General features: G+C 41.8%; 1 protein-coding gene across 3 annotated transcripts; it reads left to right on the top strand.

Annotated features, from left to right (window-relative positions):
• Positions 1 to 1,698: 1,698 nt before the first annotated feature.
• Positions 1,699 to 13,603, top strand: ASB11 (ankyrin repeat and SOCS box containing 11). 3 transcript variants are annotated; one of them, XM_050331956.1, is made up of 7 exons: positions 1,699 to 1,876; positions 4,911 to 4,990; positions 7,927 to 7,983; positions 10,014 to 10,164; positions 10,363 to 10,497; positions 11,439 to 11,630; positions 13,479 to 13,603. In XM_050331956.1, exons 1-7 carry the CDS (start codon positions 1,699 to 1,701, stop codon positions 13,601 to 13,603), a joined length of 918 nt encoding a protein of 305 aa, XP_050187913.1. The 3 variants fall into 3 exon arrangements, with proteins under 3 accessions (XP_050187913.1, XP_050187912.1, XP_050187914.1); XM_050331955.1 differs by having other exon boundaries at positions 7,876 to 7,983; XM_050331957.1 differs by lacking the exon at positions 1,699 to 1,876 and adding an exon at positions 3,145 to 3,225 and having other exon boundaries at positions 7,876 to 7,983.
• The last annotated feature ends 8,508 nt before the right edge of the window (positions 13,604 to 22,111 follow it).

Here is a 22,111-nt window from a genome sequence, read left to right as displayed (position 1 = left end):
AAGTTCTCAATGAGTTATGTTTTATCTATGAAGGGCTGACTTGTTCACTCAAGTCACAATGGAGTTTTATAATCCAGCTCATTCTCCAAAGAGTGAAGGAAGAACTATGAGAATCCTGTTTCTGCACTGTCACTGCACTGTCACTGTTCTCTTGTGTTCTACCTGTTCTCTTGCCTACATTATGTTGCTAACCTATCTTCTGTTTAAAAAATACCAGACATTTCCGAGTGATCACTCCTGATCTTGCAATGGTTACCTGACTACCACTTCACCAATATTGTTTCCATGTGCTGTTCAGCCATCTTCCCACTGATGATTTTCTTTTTAATCCGCCACTGTAATTTTTTTAGCACTCTTGTATGCTAAGAACAGACTAAGAGATTACACAAGCTTTTCTCAAATGACTCATTCCATAATTTAACTAAAAATCTTTAGTTGTCTTGTTCTGAAGCCAGGAGGATGATTTTGATGCTACACAAATAGAGTTTGTCCTTCTGGAAGAGTCATGTTCCTGTGACTGCTTCCAAGTGGTCAAACTTCCTCATGGTTTCTTAGAGCACTGAAGAGCTCTTTGGTATTACTGGAATTTCACTAAGGTACTAAGCCCTCTGTATTGCTACAAACCAAAAGAAGTTACCTCTACAGTGTCCAGAGAAATAATTCACTGTAAAATTTTTTTCTGCATATCCACTATTTCTTTGGGATCCCTAAGAGAGGAGAGTCATTCTGCTCTTTTCTTTGACAGGTGTATAAATTGAAGAGTAAGAGTACCTGGGCAAGGAGGGGATTCATCGAAAGAAATAAATCTCCTGTGGTGCATGTAGGAAAGTAGGAATCAATAGAAGTTTAAAATAAAAAGAGGTGGGTATTCTACATAGATTGAATTAATTACATGCAGAAAAAATACTTTGTTCTCTGTGGAAGCCATGTGCCTTCAGAAAGTAAAAAGGGCAGTTAAAGAAAGGGTGCATCTTCTTTGGTTTCAAATATACCTTTGAATCAATGATGGATAACATAAAAATATTTCTATTTTTTTCAAAACAGTGAGATTCTGTTTGCAAGAGATACCAGTGGACACCATTCTTTATCCCTGAGTGATGGAAAATACCAATATGTTATCAAGTGTTTCTTATCACACAATTTCAATGTATTTTTCTCCTCCAACAGTAACTTCGACTTCTTAGCCCTGGCTTTGGAAATACGTGGGTTTATTTCAAATTATTTCATGATAATGCTTTTCTTTGACATGTTTGCCTTTGTTCTGTGTCTGAATACCAGCAAGGCCTGTTATCAAGATGGGAAACACAGAAAAGCATTCATTTTGCAGAATTTCTGAATAGTTGCTGCAACTTTACCTATGCAGTATTGTAAATGGAACTGCTACATCAAAGAATTAATCTAAGGTAGATGTTCAGGCTTTCAGATGGTATGGAGAACATCTGTCTGAAAATTTATGCTAATTTATGTGGGTTTGGAAAGGTGTTGCTGTTTTTTTCTTGTATGCAGAGATGTTCAAAGTATCTTATCCTTGGTATTGTTATTTAGTATCGAATAGCCTCTACCAAATAAAACCAGACTGTATTTTTGGTAAGTGAGGAACAGCAGGTCCTGAAGAGTTTAAAATAGATGACATATGATACCCAGAATAGCCCACTGCCACTTAGCCAACCTGAAAAACTATTCAAAGAGCAAACCAAAATGGAGGGCAGTTCTATACTCCATGCTTTCACTAACATTTATTTTGCCATTTTTGCTTTGTTTTGCTTCAAGCTTTTAATTAAGATTTCCTTGGCTTTGCTGACCCATTTCTATATTGTTAAAGGCAACAGAAAAGAGGCTGCCAGGATAGCAGAAGAGATCTATGGAATAGTCCCAGGTAAAGTAAAATTATGGACTCTCTAACATTTAAATGTATATTTGGTACATTTTTGTAACTTGAGGATTTAAATCAGTGAGTTGCTAGGAAATGAGGAATTTGTTGCTAAATGCATGTGTGAATGTTTTAACCTGAAGTGCCTTCCATTTCTGGGGTCTTTGCAGGGTCAGTATTTGTTGGCATGATTTAGGTGTGCAAAATATGAGACTCCAGCTAGAATGAGAACAACATTTCCTCAAGGCATTATGGTAAATAAAAAGATTGTTCTCGGAAGCAAGGCATTCTTTAGCAATCATTACAGATGGATTTACTAAATATCCAGCTTTACTGCCAGAGAATATTTAGGGAAAAGTTTTATCACATTGATTTTTTGAAAGGAGATGCTAGGAGGATGTAACTAATGACTTTATGAATCCAAGCTGAAAATCCTTGTTTTTTTAAATCAGATGATAAAAATGAACGCAGCTAAAATTGTCCTGAAAAATATGTGGCACATGAATGTATTGTATTTTGTAGGTTATTTAGTAGGTCATGGTTTTGGTTTTTTCCAAGTTGTTTTACTCCTTCATATCACTGCCGTAATAATTAGCAAACATGTGTTTGCATGCCTGTTAATTCCACTAATTAAAATGATACAGTATTTTAAATTTACTGGTAATGGAGGACTTATTTTTCTAGTTGAAGATTCTTATCAGCATTGTGACATCACACATTTTTATGTGACTCATTTGTTGTGTACTTGCTTCATGATGGATTGTGCCATCATGAACAGGCATATGAAGGGGAGTAGAACATGGGTGGTGCGAAATGGCCGCCCAAAGCAGAGAGATTAAGATCTGGCCAAGAGAAATACTGCAGCCAAGCATTTTTTACAAAGCCTTTATGAAGCCTGTGTACATACAGGCATATCTTGGCTGTTAAATTATTTTTTATTCTAAAGAATGTAATTCCTATTATTTATTACTGTCATTTTTTTCCAAGCATCTTTATGCAATCGTAGTCAGACATGTGGCAAACAGCAGTTTTTCCTTCATACAGGTTCCTATTGAGGTGCCTTCAAATTCAGCAGGCCATAACATATTTTTATTGCAAGTTGCCATTTGCAAAAAGCCACTAAGGATAACCTTACAAAATGCAAGATCATGTGATGCTGTTGCTGGGGCTCTGTATCATATTACAGTCAGAGCTTTGCAGCATTTCTCCTTGCAGTGAAGTAGCACAGCAGCATCAGGACTGTTTGATTTATCCATAGACATTTAAAAGGAGAATGCTTTCAGTCATGTCGCTCACAGCTGTGAAGGGAAGATGTGCCCCATATGGGAACTATATTTGCCACACGTTTCAGGGAGGTAGGTTGGGGTGGCTGGCATGGAACTGTGCAGCAGCTGTCATGGTGTGTTGTCATGGTGAGGGATGTGTGTGCATACACATGCGTTGGAAATGCATGTGGTAACATGCACTTGCATGTGTTACATTTCATGCTTAAAAGGTTAAATAAGGCACAGTAGCTCTGTTGTCTGAGTTACTTCTGAATCTTCCTGCCCCTATAAGGGCTCTGGGCTTTGTCACTTGTGATGTCTTTTGATTTTCTGAATTGAGCTTGCCTATTTCAGTCACCAGCATGATGAGGGGTATTGGGGTATTTTGGATATTTTCAGGAGGATGTTTCTCTCTCAACCTGCTTGGTTCTTGTTCCCATCATTTTGACTGCTGCATTCTACCTGGTCATTCAGAGCCTTGGCATATATTGTGCCAGCTGATCTTTCCATTCCAGCTTCCTGCCTTAGGAGCACAGGAACAGCTCTCTAAATAAATGGAAATAAAAGTAATAATTATAGTTAAAACCGTAACCCTATGAACTCAAGTGCATCCTGGCTCTTGGGTACACAAAAGGAGTGTACCAAGAGTGGTACAAGAGTTACACTCTTGGCCAAGAGTGAAACCTCTGCTGTGTCCTTGGCCTCAAGTCCCCATGGCTGTGCCTCTCATTGATTTCTCTCTGCCTTGGGTATCATTTGAAATGGAGATAAATCACCCTTTCCATTCTCTCTGGTGTGTGGCATAGCTGAAAAAATTAAACAAGACAAGGGTTTCAAATAAGTGCCCATGGGATTGCTGTACAACAGAGCATGAATGCAAACACTAGTGTTGCTTCTGTCCTGTGGCACTGCAAATGCAGCTGGCCTTTGGAGAAATACTTACTACCCACTGTGCTGTGGCATGGTTATAAATTTTAATATGGAACAAGAAATTTTTCTCTCTCTATTTGAGTGGCAGGGATTTAACCTGGGGTGATTGTATATGCCTGTAAGCAGCAGCTATGAAAAAGAATTTTTTTCTTGGCACATAGATAGATTAAGATAAGAAAAAGGGCAAGCAAGACAACATGGAGTCCAAACAGTTCAACATCTCAACATTATTAAAGAAGAGAAGTAAAACCTCAGGCAGAATTTGTTTTTCTATGCATTTTCTAAAATCTTTCAGTGAAGAGGATGATGAAATGGATTACCTGGTAGCCTGAGATGGAGGATGTTATTTATGAAATTGTCAGTTCAGGAAAAAAAACTCACAGGGACATGCCAGAATTCATTTGATGGACAAGTCATCCCCATGTCTCCTGTTATGCATATTTTAACTAAGTGCCAGGGAAGCTGGGATGCAATTTGTGTCAAAAGCTCCCTGGGAAAGGAGGAGACTGATATGGTTTTTAATAGGAGAATTGCAGGGCTCAAAAGTCTCCCTATGAGACCCAGCAGCACTAAACTTGTGATCTTTGCTGAAGCATGTTTTTAGCTGTTCTATTAAAAGTTCTGCCAAGAAGCTTTTTTTAGGTCCCTTAGTGAGCAGCCAGACTTCTCAGTATTGCTGAACTCTCAGCTGCTCTGCTGAAATCAATTTATCAAACAGTTTCACCACTGACCCCACATTGATTTCAGTCCTGATCTGCATTTACACGAGGCTGTGTTTCCCCTGTCCTCCTGGGATCTGCTTTTGCTGCTCACCTGAGTTAGCTTCCATGCATTTGCTGTTTCAGGCAGCTGGGCAGACCGATCACCTCTTCATGACGCTGCCTTCCAGGGACGCCTCCTCTCTTTGAAAACCTTGATTGCACAGGTAAAAGCCCACAGGTAAAGAAAAGATTGGGAAGCAGGGTGGTTTCGCGTGATTTGCATGTATGAGCTGGTAATAGACTGCATCAGGGCATGAGAAATATGGCTGTATGAATAATATATCAGCACAAATGCTTTGGGGCATGTATTAGTTTGCTTAGTTAAGATGCTGGGGACAAGCCCAGGACAAAGACTGTTACAGCTTGTAGCTTGCTATATGATAAACAATGATCCTTGTGCTCTTTCTCAATGATACACCATCAAACTGGGCTTGAGAACAGGGACAATAAATATATAGAGACTATAAAAAAAACCCAACAGTAGAAAGCTATAAAAGTGCCTATTGCTTTATATAAAGGGAGAGCTGTCAGCCTGAAACCCTTTGCTCCAAATGGAACCAGAATAAAGAGAGGAGGAAAGAATACCCTACAAAGAACAAGAAGGTGGATATGAAAAGGGATAGGTTATGGTTCTTCATGCTTTGCCAACTGTCTTCCTCACCACCTTTGATTAAACTCAATGTCCTCATCTAGCATGAATGGGCAACTGTCATCCCTCTTCCCCTGTCCCCCACAAGGCAGGGAAATTAATTCCCTGAGCATAAAGCTCTATGACTTGGCCATCAGGCTTTTTATAGTCAAGGTAAACTATTTTTACCAGTAAGGCCACAGCTCAACTGGAGAACATCCTCAAGGAGTGGAGCTGCCAGTCTGAAAGCCTCCACTCCAGACATATATTGAGCTGCAGCTAAAAGATGTTGCTGTTTACAGACAGTATATTTTTATGGAAAAGGAAGTGATGGAGGTTAGGGATAAAAAAATGAGGGTTTATTCACTGAGAGATTTGGTTTTCTGACCCCCTTTATCTCCATTTATACTGACCTTACACCATCTGATTAGTGGAGCACCTGGGGTTGTGGTTATTCACTAGATGCCCTGGTTATGCACTGATCATCGTTATATACTGGAGAAGCATGCAGTGTTATGGTTATACACCATTTAGGTAATCCACCCTTTCTCCTTCTCCTGAAGACATTTAATTTTTGGAGTAAAGCATGAGGGTCCTTGCAGATGAAAAGAGATCAGGGCAGCAATGTCTGTAGAGCCTGAACTGGAGCTGAGTTACCACACCTTGATAAACATAAGGACAAAGCTGTTAATGGATCAGCACAATCATTGCTCATTGTTTCTAATGTAGTTACGCTACTAGCCTAAAATTAAATGTTGGACTATACTGGAATATATAAGGGACACTCAGAAGTCTCTACGGAAGGACCAGAGCTTTCAAGAAAGCAGTGAGGCTTTGGCTCCATAGGGAATGCCTGGACATAAGGAGATTATGTAGTGCTGGAGATTGAAAAAAGCTCAAGAACTCACCAATGCCTGTTTCAGCACCAAAACAAGAGTTTGATTTTTCATGTACATTGAAAACAAGGTTTAACATGAGCAATGTTTGGCAAACAGCTATAGTAAGATCTATAAGTCATTCTTCATTTCCTAATGGAAGAGACTGCTGTATTGCCCAAGATAGCAGTACTTATTCTTTCACTTGCAATGACTGACTTTTATTTGTTAAATATATATATATATATATATATGAATAATGATTGAGAATTAGGAGTCTCTAGAAGATATTGGTCTCAAAGGAATATGCTGATCATTAAGTATGAAACAATTATACAATTAGAAAATGGAATCATATCAATATTTTTTGAGGTTTTATCTGTTCTCCTGGTACTATTGTAATGCATGGGAAATTTTAGCGACAACTTTTATATGACTAATGTTTTCACATGACCTAAACCCGATTGTTTTTCTATGATAGAATGCCTAGCCTAAAGTGATTACAATGGTTGCTTTTAATACTCATGACGTCAGGACTGATGACTTTTTTGCAGTGTTATGGTGCTCCCAGATACTCATTTCTGCCCATCCCAATGAGTACTGCATACCAAAAAGTGCACTGCTGCCATCTTGTGAGCTGTCCTGTCTATAGCACATCAGGTGGAGACAAGCTGTGTTTCAAAACATGCCATCAAGCGCAAAACAGAGCTGCTTCCAGGCCTGTTTATATACATGGTTGTAAAATCTTAATGATCAGGAGATTTAGTTGCATTCTGGGGAAAACACAAATGGCAATTGTTTTCTCTTATGTGAATATTCCTGGTTTGTCTTTGTGCAGGAATAGATGTGGCAACTGTCAATTTAGGGAAATACTTGCAATAATGTGTTTGTAAATCATTGTTCTTTCTTCCAGTGTAAAACATTTCTCGAGTGGTCAAATAAGAGGAACTGATCTGTGGGTGAGATTTGTCTCATCTATCTTATAGGTTTACCAAGTACTTACCACCTCTGAGGGAAACACACTGGAGACTCCATATAATCATAATAAAACTTTTAGGACATAATTCATCTGACCGACTAGAAACAGCTGCTTTAGCATGGGATGAAATCATATCTTAGGGATATCTCCCTGCTGAAGGAGCTGCCAGCTTCAGCCGAGCTGTTGATACTTGTGCCAGAGGCATCTTTAATCAGGGAGGTGAATCCTTCCAGCTGTAGCTCCTGCTGCTGGACTTAAATTTCTAAGGGTGCCATTACTCCCTCTATTAAGAAATGTGATGTCTTTCCTGTGATTGACCATGCATCATAACGCACTAGAAACAGAAGGCATAGCTTGTCCTTGCTTCCTGTTTCACCCCATCACCAGCTGTGGTTTGTGGGGGCAAGAACTGAAGCACTGAACAGCACTAATCCAACCCAAGCACCTTCCCTGGACACGCACCCAGTGACATGATGCTCTCCAGCCGTGGTCTGACTGCACCCATGCCAGCCCTGGGGGAGCTGTGTGGTTTGTGTGTTCTCCTCACACCCTGGCCCTGCATTGCAGGGTTTCAACGTGAACCTGGTGACGACGGACCGCGTGTCAGCCCTGCACGAGGCCTGCCTGGGCGGCCACGTCGCCTGCGCGAAGGTGCTGCTGGAGAACGGGGCCCAGGTGAGTCCTGGGGAAGCCACAAGGGTACCTGGAGCTCAGATGCTCCCTGCATCAGTGGGAGTGTTGGATGGGCTGCCTGTGTGGCAGGGACAAGAAGCACATGTACAGGAGCATCGATCACAGAAATGCGGAAAAATAAAACAGTGCTTTGTTTCCATGGGTGATGGATTTGCCTTCCCCTTGTGTCACATCGTTATTCTTTTTTGTTTTCCTTCAGTGTGTGAAACATAGTTGTGATTGATGGAAAAGGAATGAAAGATGCTAGGTGAAAATAACCTTGAAGAAAGTAACTTATCCCTCTTTTCCCCCTGCAAGTAATGATCTCTGGGATTACCTCTGGTTTTCTGTGGGATGGTTTGGAAGTCTCATGCAAATAGAAATAGATGTTCTTGAAGCAATGAAACATTTTATCTGCTAATAAAATAATAATTCCCACAGTTGGACCTGCGGTAGAACACATGTTAACGATGGAGATAAAGGAATGGATGAAATATGTAAGAATATTTTTATTTTAGCTGCATTGCAAGTACAGTTTATATGGCAAGAAACTGAGCAACACTACAACAGGCAATCAAGCTATCCTCTGCAGAAGAAAACAAATTTGTTAACTTCCTAAACTCTATGCCAAATTTTAATCCGTTAGAGGGATGAAGGGAAACCCCCTTTCTAATCAGTTTTACTTGATTTTGGAATATTAATGACATTGCCTTTTTATAACTCAGAGAATCATCTCTGAACTCTCTGTTGTTTCCTAAGAAATCAGCCTATTCCTGGTGTAATACATAGCTCCAGTGTTTTTTGTTTTAGCTTTATCCCCTACTCTCTGTACATAAATAAACAGGCTGTTTTCTACCTTTTGAAAGAACATATGCCATTTTGCTTCTCTCCTTTTTTTGCTGTGCTTTCCTTTATTTCCCTATGATACCAAATCACACAATGGCTGTCTTACCATTCTTTCCTCTTTTACCAGTTAAACCATTGCCCAGTGAAGAGGGAAACCAAGAAAGTAGTTTTTCTTCTTCACTTATCTCCTTTCTTACCCTTGGTTATCAGCCTGCCTGCATCGCTGCCCTTGTTGTGAAGTGATGCTGATGGACCTTCAGTGCCTCCAGCAGCTCCAGCCACATCTGCCTGATGAGACTGGGAGCAGGCAGGGGGCAGTGGAAATCCATACAAACTGGCACGTGCTTGCATAATCCATTGCTCTTCTCTGGTGTGCCACAGAGTTAGAGACATGCCGATTTGCTGCATGAATGGCCCCTGAGGGCTTGCTACGTAGTTAAACACAGCATAAACAGGCACGTGGTGTGACTCTTGGGGTGCCCTGCACAGGGCCAGGACTTGATGATCCCAATGGGTCGCTTCCAAATCAGCATATTCTATGATTCTACAGTTCTGTGATCTAAAGCACAGTGCAAGCATAAACCAGGGATGCTGCTGTCCCAGTGGAGAATGGAAATGGTGGTTCTTGCCAGCTCTTTACGTCAGAGGTGGGGGAAGGAAATTGTTTCTCTCTTGCATAGACATGTGTATACGGACTCTTTCAAGCTCTTTTTCTGTTTGGGATTAAGACTGTGTTTCTGTGAAAGTTTCTTTTGCTGGAAATGTGTTTCGATTGAAAGTATTAAATGTGAAGTAAATATTTTCATTTAAAAGGCAAAGCCATTTTCCTCTGAGGGTGTTCTACCTTGAGACCAGAGCAAACTATACAGTTATGAAGACATTCAGCTTCTCCATATAAAAAAAAAATAATTAAAAAATGCATTTTCTAGCAGCTCCTGGAGAGCATTAATAGCAGGCGGTGTCGCTGCCTTCTGGCACTAGTTATATGGGAAAGAGTGCAGACATCAAAGGAGAACGTTATATATATTATGTCACAACATATAACTCAGAAAGCTGTAAATAAAATAATTTCTGAAATTCCACATGACAAGAGTCTCATTCTGGTGCACTTCTGGGGTGTACATGAGGCACAGTGCAAGGGCGTTCCTCTTAAATTGGATTATCCTGAGCGTATCTTGCCATTCCAGGTCAATGCAGTCACCATTGATGGAATCACCCCGCTGTTCAATGCCTGCTGCAGTGGCAGCGCAGCGTGTGTCAACATGCTGCTCGAATTTGGAGCCAAGCCACAGCTGGGGAACCACCTCGCTTCGCCCATTCACGAGGCGGTCAAGAGAGGTAATGTTCAGGATGTGAGTGCTGCTAACAATAACTGAGTGAGGAATGCATCTTTCACTGATGACAAAGTATTTAAAAAAAATAAGTTCCATACCAGTACAGATAAATAGGCTTGGCTTTTTCACAGCTTTTGTTCCCTATATGTTGTACCTGGGTGTGTTCTGCTCTGCAGCAATTCAACAACTCTTATCTCCACAGGTCACAGGGAGTGCATGGAGATCCTTCTGGCTCATGAGGTTGACATTGACCAAGAAGACCTGCAGCATGGGACCCCTCTCTACGTGGCTTGCACATACCAGAGGACAGATTGTGTCAAGAAGCTTTTGCAGCTAGGTACACCTGGAAAGGAGGCCAGGGGAGAGCTATGGTGGTGTGAGCCAGTGCTTCTGGTCTCTCTGAGCTGCCTCTCCGCTGCAAACATCATGGGTTATTTCCATAAGAGGTGTTTGGGCAGCCTGAGTCTGTAAGACTATGAGGCTATTAAAAATTTCATCTCCACTGATGAAGAAATGATGATTTCCTGAGAAAAAAAAAAAGGCTGTAATTACAGACAGCTCCCTGGGGCTATCTGAATGTGAAAATTCTTTTAGTTTTCTAGAATGATAACAAGAAGCACAGAAAATGCTGGCTAATATTACTGACCAAAATCAACTCTTGATTATGATAAACTGCCACGTTAAACATTAAATTCACCTCTTTCTCAGTGGATGATGAAGGCAGCAGTAAAGCTGCTTGGAAGAATGATCACTGCAGGTCCAGGCACAGTCTCTGAGCTAACATAAATTTTTCTGTCAGTGTACATTAGCTGACTTACACCTGCTTGAAGTGTGGCCCTGCTGTGCCTGGCCAGCCCAGGGCAAGCATTTTGCTTGCTGTGCTCCCAGAATTATTACGTTGAGATACCTAAAGAGGTTTTTTTGTGGTGTGGTTTTTTTTTTCCTCTGGCAATTAAATTAACATAATCCATGTTGGATTTTATGCTATTAACAAATTTAAAGAGCATATGGTAAGCTTTAAACATCTGTTAGGTTGAAGGTCAAGCTGCTCAGTTCTGACCATCTCAGACAGGGTTTGGTGGCCTAGAGGACTCTGACAGTGCAGGTATTTGACCTGCTGAGTTTTGCACAGCTGCTATTGAGAGAAAGGAGTGAGTCCTGTGTGCTGTCTGCCTCCTTCATTTATTGAGGTTACTGTTGGAAACCGGCCTGCGTTATGTGGGTTCAGACAGTTCCTGCTGCCTCCCAGATCTAACCATGGACTCTTGTTCACTCAAGGAGCCAATGTTAACATGGGGAAGCGATTAGACACCCCCCTCCATGCAGCAGCAAGGAAATCCAGTGTGGAGATAGTTGTCTTGCTGACAGACTACGGAGCTAACCCAAAATGCAGAAATGCTGAACTCAAATGTGCCCTGGACCTTGCCACACCCAACAGCAAAGTGGAGCAGGCCCTTTTGCTTAGGGAAGGTAATGATTTCCTTTCTTCCTTTCTTTTTTTTTTTTTTAGTAAAGCAGTATTTATTTCCTTTATCTTTTCTTGATAGCTTTTATAAGTAACGCTGTATATAAGTTCTCTTCTGCCTTACCTTCTCTGCTGCTTTCAAGCCTGCAGCCCATGACAGGAATGAGTAAGAGATCTCTCTTTTGTTGCTAGATTTGCCACATAGTGCTAAGGTTTTAGTGGATACGTTGTTCAGTTATTCTGTGTTTTAATTTCCTGTCAACTGAAGGAAAATCATACATATTTACCTATCAGGACTCTAACGGTTAAAACCTACTGTGAAAGTTTATTCAAAGATAATATTTTAGTACCACCATCTAGTATTCAGCCCAGTACTGTGGCTCAATGTCCTGCTTCCTGCAGAAAAAGTGACGTGAGTGTGTGAGTCCTCGGTTGCCAGGAAAAAGCAGAGATGTTTGCCAGGTGGCTGTTCAGCTTTGCAGCACGCAGCAATTCCATGTGTTCATGGGGCTGCAATCTCGGCACAGAGTAGCACTGCCCTTTGCAGCTTACCTTCAGCCTTCTTGCAATTAATTATCTTTACTCAAAAAACTTCTGAGCAGAAATGAATGCAGATCCTCCTGTGCCTTTTTCAGCTGCACCACATTTGGCCAGAACTTGATGCATCCAGTAACAACATCCCTGTAATATGGACTTGCTGAACTAATCCCCTCCCCTTGCTTCTCTAACCTCTGTGTTTCCCAGCTCACTGGTACCCTGTTAGTCAGTCTGTGCCTGCCCCGAAGCTTTGCCCATGCAGAAGGTGAATGGTGCTCCCCCATGCAGGCAGCTGGCCACATCCCAACCCACCAAGAACCACAGCATGATGTGCACAAAGGGCCCACTTAACAGCTCTTGGATGGTAAATTAATAATTGTTGGTGTTGCACACAGGTTTTGTGCCAGCCCTGGAACACTGGTTGGCTTTAAGGAGAAAATGAAACAGTGGCTTAATATCCTTCTGTCCTATTCCCTTTCTCCATGACTTTTCATGCAGAGCTTTAATTTGCCATGTTGAAAGCCTTCTGGGAGGACTTTTGCTTGAATGTTTCTTACCTCTTGTGACAGCTGTCCCCGTATCTGAGATGCTCAGATGTGTGAGCAAAGGCAGTGCTGGTAGTTGTCCTGCTCCAGTTTCCTGTGTGAACCAGAGACTGTGGAGATAAAGAAAGAGACCAATATTAATAATTTTCCAGAATTTCCTTCTGATTTGCACTCTCAGCTTGTCACCCTCTCCTCCCTTACAGTCAGAGAGACTATAGGGGCACTTCAGCTCCTGCTGGCTCTCCATTTTTCAGACATGAAGTTTCTTCAGTTTCCTCACCTTTAGTCACACTTTCACATACTTAGCTATGTCTGACATGCAACTAGCCTTTACCCCTACTTCTGTGTTTTCTGAGGTCCTTCTGTTTTGTGCAGGTACCGGCTGAGACACCAGCAGTTGGAAGAAGCACGTTCTGTATATGTGAACAACTAACTGTATTTATCCTGTATCTTAATCCTTGCAAAACTGCTGGGAGTTGTCTTGTGTCCTGAGCAAGGGCTATGTATTCCAGAGCTCTCTCTCTCCAGTGAAGACAACTTTATGGTATTTTAAGTGTTTGCTCAAGAATAGATGCAGTAAAGCCTAGTAGTGCATACAGAAAATGGGGTTTTATGTTCATAGTTTTCAGATTGCTGAACCAACTTTGACAACATAAATTAAATAAGAACAATAATCTATTTAGCCAAATCTTGCTGGTGTTTGTTGCTTTGACTTACACTGCAGATGGCGTTGGGGGTGCTTATTCTTGCCTTTTATTCTTTTCCTCCCAGGTCCTGCCAGCCTTGCCCAGCTGTGCCGGTTGTGTGTCAGAAAGCATCTAGGTCGGTCGTGCCTATATACCGTCCACAAGCTGCACCTGCCTGAGCCACTTGAGAACTTTCTCCTTTATCGATAAGTCTGTGACTGTCTTTATACTGGTAAAGAAAGAGGAACAAATGGTTGTTTACTATAAAATTATTATAACAAAGAAAAAAAAAATCAAAGGCATCATATACTGTCTACTGTGGATACCAAACATTAGCTGCTACGTGACAGTGCAAATTGAAAACACCTCTTCACAGACAGTGAGTGATATTATGGATGCAGTTCCCTCATGGTCTGTTGCCTGATCCACTTACACCAGCCTGAGAAGTTGTAAAACCTGAACAGCTCTAGACATGTGTTTGATACTTGACATGTCTTTGTAGATGCACATGCACACATTCACCTACTACCTCACCCTGCCCCCTCTTCCTTTCCCCCTCCCCCTCCGATTTTCTCTGCATTTAGGGCTATATATATTTGTATAGTGTCTGTGCAGCTTCTTCCCATTGTCTGTCCAATCTCGATGTCAAAATCAAGGCAGTGGCTGTTATTCTTCCACTGGTGTGAGAATGAAAGCATTCAGTGCTGAACTTCAGCAGTATGTAATATATTGCACATATTTTGTCAGATTTGACTTTGCATCCTTTCATCTCTTTCCTGTAGTCTAGTGGAGTCCTAGCAACTACTAGCAGGCTCTGGCTGTCCAGACACTGTACATCCCTGAGCCCAGCTGCCCCCAGCACTAACACATCTTGTCCGTGGAAGTGCAAGTGGTGTTACCAAAGCAGGAGCAGGGGTTTGGAGTAAACCCACAAAAATGCATGAAAGTCTTAAAAAAAAAACCCTTCATCTCTTCTGAAAAGAAAATCCCTCCAAAGCTCCTATCACCTCAGGTCTGGCTGTGTTCATTACCTGAACAATTTTTCTTAGCTTAATTCCAGGACAGAACAGCAAATGTTTTCATAGGCATAGTAGGTGAGATTTCAATGTCTGTCCTTTGCAAAGTTTAAAGAAAAGCAAAGGAAGGAGTGTTGCTTTTTTGGGCTTTGCATGCTTTGACATTTCTCAAGATAAGTCCTTGGACTGTAGAGCAGCAGTGAAGCAGGGCCACTAAAGATGATTGTGCATCACCCAAATGTTCTGTTTGTTGTATTTTCCTCACCAGGACAGGTTTGCAGGCTTGTCTGCTCCCTCACCCCCTGTTCTAGAGGCTTTCGTTACTTTCCTGGGAGAAAGGATTTTTAGTGTCTTGTAACTTTGTCCATTGTGGTATTAATTTGAATAACATCAGGGTTAGTGGTTTGGACACAGCACAGCTGAAAACATGAACCTCTTTGAGCTAAGAAATGTGGGATCCAGTGACTGATGCAGTGCCTGTGTGACTTCGTAAAGGTTTGTTTATTTTTCCTGTGGAGGTTGTTCTGAGGCTAGAAATGCTTTTTCAGAGCTAGGTCTTGGTAAACTTCTGCCATGAGACAGGCAATGATGTTTCATTAGTTGTAGTAAAATGGGAAGCTGAGTTAAAAGAAGGGTCTGTCTCCACTTTGCTCAACTACACAGGTCCAAGAGGCTGCTGACAAGTTTTCAGGCTGTGAGATGTAGGGGTTTCATTATGAGTTAGGCATGCTGGTACTAAGTTTCACTACCCATATATCTTAAGTCTGGGGGCACTGACCTACTGGATCCTGAATACAAGATTGGCTTCCAGCAGCCTTTGAACTCCTGTCCCTGCTCCAGCAGCAGCAGTCTCTCTGGTTTGATGCTAATCCCTAAATGTCACCATGACAGTTTCTCTCTCTGAGACAAAGGTCTAACATTTCCTGTACTTCCTTATGATTAATTCAGCACAAGTAAGATAAATTGAGCTCTCAGCAGTTCATGAGACTGGACCTTCAATGTTACCGTGAAAATGAATGCAGTTTTCAGCCTGTGTTTGCACATATTGAATGCTATCTGATGGCAAGAGCTATTGCCCATAAAGTTGTCAGTGACATCAATGACCTTGTATAGTACAGTACATCATGAATCTGGGAGATTTGAACACTAAATTCTCAAGAGCCTTTGAAAATCAAATACTATCAAGAAAGAAATGTCTATATTAATCTGATGTCAGCAGACCTCTCACAGTTCTCTCTTTACTGCCAACTCACCTGCTCTGTTTATAAGGTGGCAGTCAGAATACCATCTGCTATCTAAATAGAGAGACAGAGCCTCAGCTCTGTGGGTTGTCAGACTTGGATCGCAATCAAGGAACTAAGGCAATTTCTGGGCTCTATTTCAGTGTAATGCTGAATTGATTTCCTGCTGCGATCATCAATGAAAGCAGTATTTCACTTGCATAGGATTTTAAATTGAAAAATGTATCTCCATTAAGGAAATGCAAAGTCTGTTGAGCCTCTCAGAAAGGTTTATGTTAAGAAGCAGCTCAAGCTGCCCTATATTTATTCCTGATATTAGCTTCCCATCAAAAAATCACCTCACCTTTTCTTCCTCGTGGAGACATAATTCTTCCTGAAATTCTGTATATCAGAGAGTCTAGAAGGAACAGAGCCTTAATAAATCAGAAGAGAAGCTCAGAAGTCCTGACATTAAGAAATTTCCTTAGAAACTTTACCTAGACTTTCTTGCTCTTATCTCAAAGATTAAGTTACCAATTTAATTCTCATTGACTGTGCTTTGTGTTGTAGCAATGCATGGAAATAGCTGGAGGAGGTATTTAATTTTTTTGCGAACATGCTATATGTTATGTGAGAATAAGGAAAGACTGGGACAATTTTCTATGAGACTACTGAATCTTGCTGGTGATTTTTCAGAAAGAGTTTGGAAAACATCTGTCACGCTTTCCCCGGCAGGAGAAGGGCTAACTAATCTCCTTCAAAACTGGTGGTGTCTTCTCTGTCCTTCCGTGATTATTGACTGAAACCTGTTATTTGGGTAAAATATGGTTTTCATGAGAAGACAGACATTTTTATGTGCTGCTATGTTCACTGCTATACAACATCCCTATGACTTTACCCCCAACAACCGCCAGTACTGTCTGCTGCAGTGGAAAGTGCTTCATATTTCACCAGGAATGACTGCAAAATATGCTGGCTGCTGGGAAAATTTTTCCACTCAACAGCTAGGATAGTTTTTCCACACAAACTCTCACTGATTCTGAGTACAGACACTGACCTGCAGTGTAAAGCACAAGCTTGCACTATGGATACTCCCTAGCTGTAAAGTCCCTGCTCCTGAGTTTGTTTTGCAAGAGTGGCTTAAATAGGTTACTGATGTGCAATAGAAACCCAAAACACTTCCTTTATCATTCTCAATGTGTTGGCTTTTCAGTTTTGTTAATAATCTGTTATGAGAGATCCAGTGGGGCCTCAGAAAGGCCGGTGATGGGGACCTCACAGATCTCAATTAACCAGATTTTGACTTCAAGCCATCATTTGTTACTCTGTGTATGTCCATCATTGCACAAGATCCAAAGCAAACCAAAATTAAATGGGCCTTTTATCAGCCCTGTCTTTAAAATAAGCAGTCTTCTTGTCAGCACTCTTCCTATCACTAGATGTATTGCTCTGTCTCCAAAGTTTTTTGCAATCCTTTTCTCTTAATTCCCACTGTATTTTTTCTCACACCACTAACCTCTTGTTCATAAGCATGTGTCTCCTGATCAACTTTCTCCTGGATTCACATATTTCTTCTCTACCACTAAGATAATGGTTTTTAGTTTCCTCATTGAGAAATCTAAGTCTTCAACAGAGGCATCTTAGTGAGGACCAGCCTTGTTGGACGTGTTATTTCCCTGGCTCACCAGGCTGCTGTGCTGGGCTTCCCCACCTCCAAACCTAGCTTTAGAGAAGGGTGTACTCCTGAGGCACGTGTAGTCCTCAGAGACTTCTCAGCTTGTGGAAGGAGGACTGAACTTATCACCGTGTTTGTGCAGTGCTGGAGCAAGTAATTTTGCCATACTGGGTGCTGTCTGGGCCATCTCCAGGCACGGCACCTCCTCTTGCTGGCTGGCTGCACATAACCAGTTTGCTCTTATGTCTGATCACAGTGAGAGATGAGCTGCTGTTGTTCATGGTTTGCAGTAATTTGTAAAGATAGTTGTGGCAATGCTCTTCTCACTTCCCCCTTATTGTTATCTCAGCCTCTTGCCCAAAATGTGACTCCACAGGTTTCCCTGCAGCTGAGACCACCTTTTCTAGAAGTCTTATCTGTGAGTGTTCTGGCTAATGGACCACCTCCTCAGGAACATACAACAGTGAAAATAAACAGACCAACAGATTTTGGAAGGGTTTAATAAACAATTTTTCTTAGGGTAGCTAGGAAAAGTTACATTCTAATTTGGCCTCTCACAGTTCTCCGTTTTGATCTCCTGACCAGTTTCTTGGGTTCAAGGTGACCTCTGTCTCCTACAGTGCAACTCTGCTATTGGCATTTAAAAATCCTCCAATCTCTGCAGGATTCAGCTTTTCATAAGAGATGTGCCAGTCCCTGAATTCCTGTCTGTCCAGCTGAATCTGCCACTCACAGAGTAAAATTAAAAAGGCAGGAGAATGCTAGGCTGATGAAGCTCGCTGTCATACTCTAAGAGCCAAAACTACCCACATCTGCCTTGAGGCGCCAACATCCCAACTTTCCAGGCAGATGCAGACTCTGAGGGACACTTTCTGTCCATCCACCTGTGTGCTCCTTCTTCTTATATTGGGACATGCCTGTGCCACTATAGGCAGTGAGATGGGACATTCATCTCTTCCCCACTGTCTTCCCCCAGGGAATTTGAGTCTGGTCAACATCTACCTCATGGCATTTAGATTTCTTCTCACCACACATGCTAGAAAGAAATATTGTACTGCCCCCATGCAAACCCTTGTGAAAGGGATCAGTGTGCCCTTTGTGCCGCTCTCTGCCCTCCACTTGCTGTCTACTGTGCAGTGCAGGAGGCACAGGGGCTGCCCGACACCCTTCTGTCCAAACCTGACCAGCCTCCTGCAGCACAACTCTGCTATTGGCATTTAACACACCTCCAGTCCTTACTGGATTGAAAATACAGGTGGTATGTCCCAACAGAGCGTTAGGGCAAGTCTGATCATAACAAAGATGAAACACATTCACTGACTCTTAGTTGAAAAATCTGGCCAACCTATATTCTGGAGTGACAGTTCATTATGCCTTTGTATTTTTTTTTTTTCAGAAATTAACATTTTCCACATGACAGTTGCTCCTCACTGTGATTTTTTTTAACCTTCAGTATGAGATGTATAATATATTATTGACAAATACAGATTATTCCATGCAGAACTTCTAAGTAATTTCATTTTTATTTCTTGAAAATTCATTTATCCTTAAATTTTATACCATTTGTAGACACTCAGGATGCACATTGCAAGAGAATAGAAAAATATGTCAGGTTTGGAATTAAAAGATCTTCAACAAAGGGTACCAGGAATTGCAGAAGAAAGCATAATTTGCATATTCAGTTTAGAGTAGCATCTGGAAGGGGGGAGAGAGATGAATCAGCAGAGCATGTCATTCAAGCATTTTGTTTAACAAGCTGGCCAAAGCAACACATTAGTCAGCAAACCACTGCAACTAATATATACACTTACTAGCAATGGATAAAGTTTCACATGTGACAGATTATGAACTTAATTTTCAGTGAATTAAGCTTACATATTCACAACTTTCATTCAGAATAATCATAGAACAGATTAATTAGAAAAAAACTATTGTAAATGCCAAAAAAAAAGCACATAGTCAACATAACAATTTTTGTTGTTGCTGTACTTACTCTGTGGTATTATCTTCTACAAGTCTGGCTTACTATCAAAATCACTAATTTTTCACTTTCATTCAAGTGCAAAACTGAGGTCTGATAAATACAATTAAGTTCCAGCTAAGTGATTTTGGTATTTATGGTAATGACATATTTAATGCTTTTAGCTACAAGATGTACCAAACTGTGTGGTGTGTAGGAAGGGAGGAAAAATAAAACTTGTAAACCAGTCTTCACAGGGAAGGGAGAGTTTAAACCTGTGTTTTCTTGAAACAACCTAACAGAATAATACACAGGGCTTTCTAGTCTTGACCTTTCTCCCAGATGTAGAGATTCAGTGTAAAAGTTCTGAGGATTGTGAGACAAGAAATAACCTGCCCTTTAGTAGTTTTCCTGGCCTGCAGGCTATGGCTGTTTATCTGATCTCCTCCACAACACAAGCAACAGGACCTCAACCAGTAATGGCCCTGACCAGGACCGGGGCATTGGACTACATCATATTTTATAAAACATGGAAGTCATTCAGGCTTCCCTGCCCAGATGGCCTCCCTGGGAGCTCCTCTGCCACTGTTGGCACTCCAGGCCCTGGGAAGTAGTGGCTTGAGGCTTTGTCTTCTCCTTCACATACGTCTGGTCTTGAGCAGAGCCAGGAGCTGCTTCCACTGGCACTGCCAGCGAGACGGTGCACTGTGCCAGTGGGCGGTGCCTGGCCAAAGCCTGCTGAGTTAGTGCCTGGGATTCTGGTAACCCAAACTTGTAGAAAATAAGGTGAAAATTAAGGTCAGTAAGGACAAACATTGTTATATTGACTACGTGCTGGGTTTTCTGGCATTTGGTAAGTGAATTGCTAGGCACTGGTGATACAGCCAAGAGCAGCCTGAGCAGATTAGGAAGGATTACAGAGCCCTGGGAGAGGTGATGAGGGACTTAAGGGACTCTGGAGCACAGGAATCTTTTTCATCAATATTCCTGATCAAAGGGAAGGGGTTTGAAAGGGCCAGTCAAATCTGGTGAATGAACAAATGGTTACAGGACTGGTGCCACAACCAGGGGTTTGGCTACTTAGGATGTGGGACTTGTGTTAAGAAACACAATCTCACAATCTACTGGGGGGCAGCCTGTCGGGAAGGGGAGGAGCATCTTCAGCCACAGGCTTGCCAAGCTGGGGAAGAGGGCTTTAAATTACACTTGCAGGAGGAGAGGAACCTCAATCCATCACACTCCTACCAGTTTGATGTCAGGGCCAGTAAGAGATACCCACCGTCTGGAGAGGAATCAAAGGTCAGCAGGAGAGCCTTTGAAGAGCAGCCCAAAGGAATTTCCCTCACTCCATCCAGTCAGTCAGCTTTATGCAGAGCCCAGCTTAAATGCCTCTATTCAAACATACATAGCATGGGGAATAAACAAGATGAGCTACAGGTGTGCACACACCTGCACTGGCATCTTGGAGATGGGGTGGTATGGCTCCTGTGACTGGGATGCTGGAATGGAAGGATACAGGCTCTTTAGGAAGAGCAGGCAGGGGAGATGTGGAGGGGGTGTTTCCTCTATGTCACCAGGTGGAGTATATGGAGCTCCACCACGGTATGGTTGAGGAGCTGATTGCATCAAGATTAAAGAAATAGAGGGGACATTATAGTGGGGCTCTGCTACAGGCCACCTGTCCAGGAAGACTGAATGAATGAGGCCCTCATAGACAGACAGGGACAGCTCATGTTCTCAAATCCTGGTCCTCATGGGGCCTTCAACCAACCCAACATCTGTTGAATGGACATGACAGCAGGGTTTGGGCAATCTTAGGAACTTAGGAAGTTCCTGGAATGTGTTGATGATAACTTCCTTCTACAAGTGATAGAGGCGCTATGTTCTCACCAGTAAGGAGGGGCTGGTGGGGAATGTGAAGCTCAAGGGAAGCCTTGGCTGCAGTGACCATGGAATGGTGGAGTTCCTTAGAGCACCTGGAAATTTTCAAGGCCTGGCTGGATGGAGCTTTGAGCAACATGGTCTAGTGGAAGGTGTGCCTGCCTGTGGCAGATAGTTTGGAAGTAGATGATCTTTAAGGCCTCTTGCAACCCAAACCGTTCTAGGATTCTCAGAATTTTGCAGCATACTGTCATATTTTTTGCTGTATGTTACCAGGGACTTGCTAGCAGTATATTTTTGTGAAAAATGGTTCATTTTCTGCCAGGTCTAACTGCTGGCTGTAGAGGTTAACATGCCCTAACAGAACAGAAATTAGACAGAATGGGAAGGGAGAGAGATGTAGAGATTTCCAGAGAAAACTTGTTCCAACTTTTATTTTTTGCCCTAGGAATGTTTGTGAATGAAATGTGGGGTTTTTTCTCTTAGGAAGAGAAGAATTAAAGACTCCACAAGCCTTATGACTTACTTGTTTTATGTTGCCCATGTCATTCTCCACTAACTTCATAAACACGATTCCAACTTTTTTTTTGGTTTTGGTTGGTGGTAATAGTGGGGGGAGTTTGTTTGGCTTTTGTTTTGTTTTGAGTTTTCTGGTTTGTTTGTTTGTTTGTTTGTTTTTTCTTGGGTGGTGAGGAACATGCTTTATGGTTTATATGTGGAGAAGGAAGATGGATGCACTTACTGAATCCTGAAGAAAGTTAGTTTAGAGCTAGGATATTAACAAGTATTGTTCTCTGCAATTTTCTTGCACTAAATGCTGACTAAATACCTATTTTACTCCAGTCACAATGAACAAATGGTTCTAGGAAGTGAAAATAACCCTGAATATCATTGAAGGCTGGTGTACCACTTCCCATGAGGGTGATAGGTTTTATGAAAAAAGTATACTCCTCACATTCTGTGTAA

Source organism: Myiozetetes cayanensis, unplaced genomic scaffold, assembly GCF_022539395.1.
Source record: "Myiozetetes cayanensis isolate MyiCay16 unplaced genomic scaffold, myiCay2020 scf5-8, whole genome shotgun sequence".
NCBI classification, from domain to species: Eukaryota; Metazoa; Chordata; class Aves; order Passeriformes; family Tyrannidae; genus Myiozetetes; species Myiozetetes cayanensis.
The sequence above is the reverse complement of the archived record's forward strand: the minus strand, read 5'-3'. Positions and strand labels throughout refer to the sequence as shown.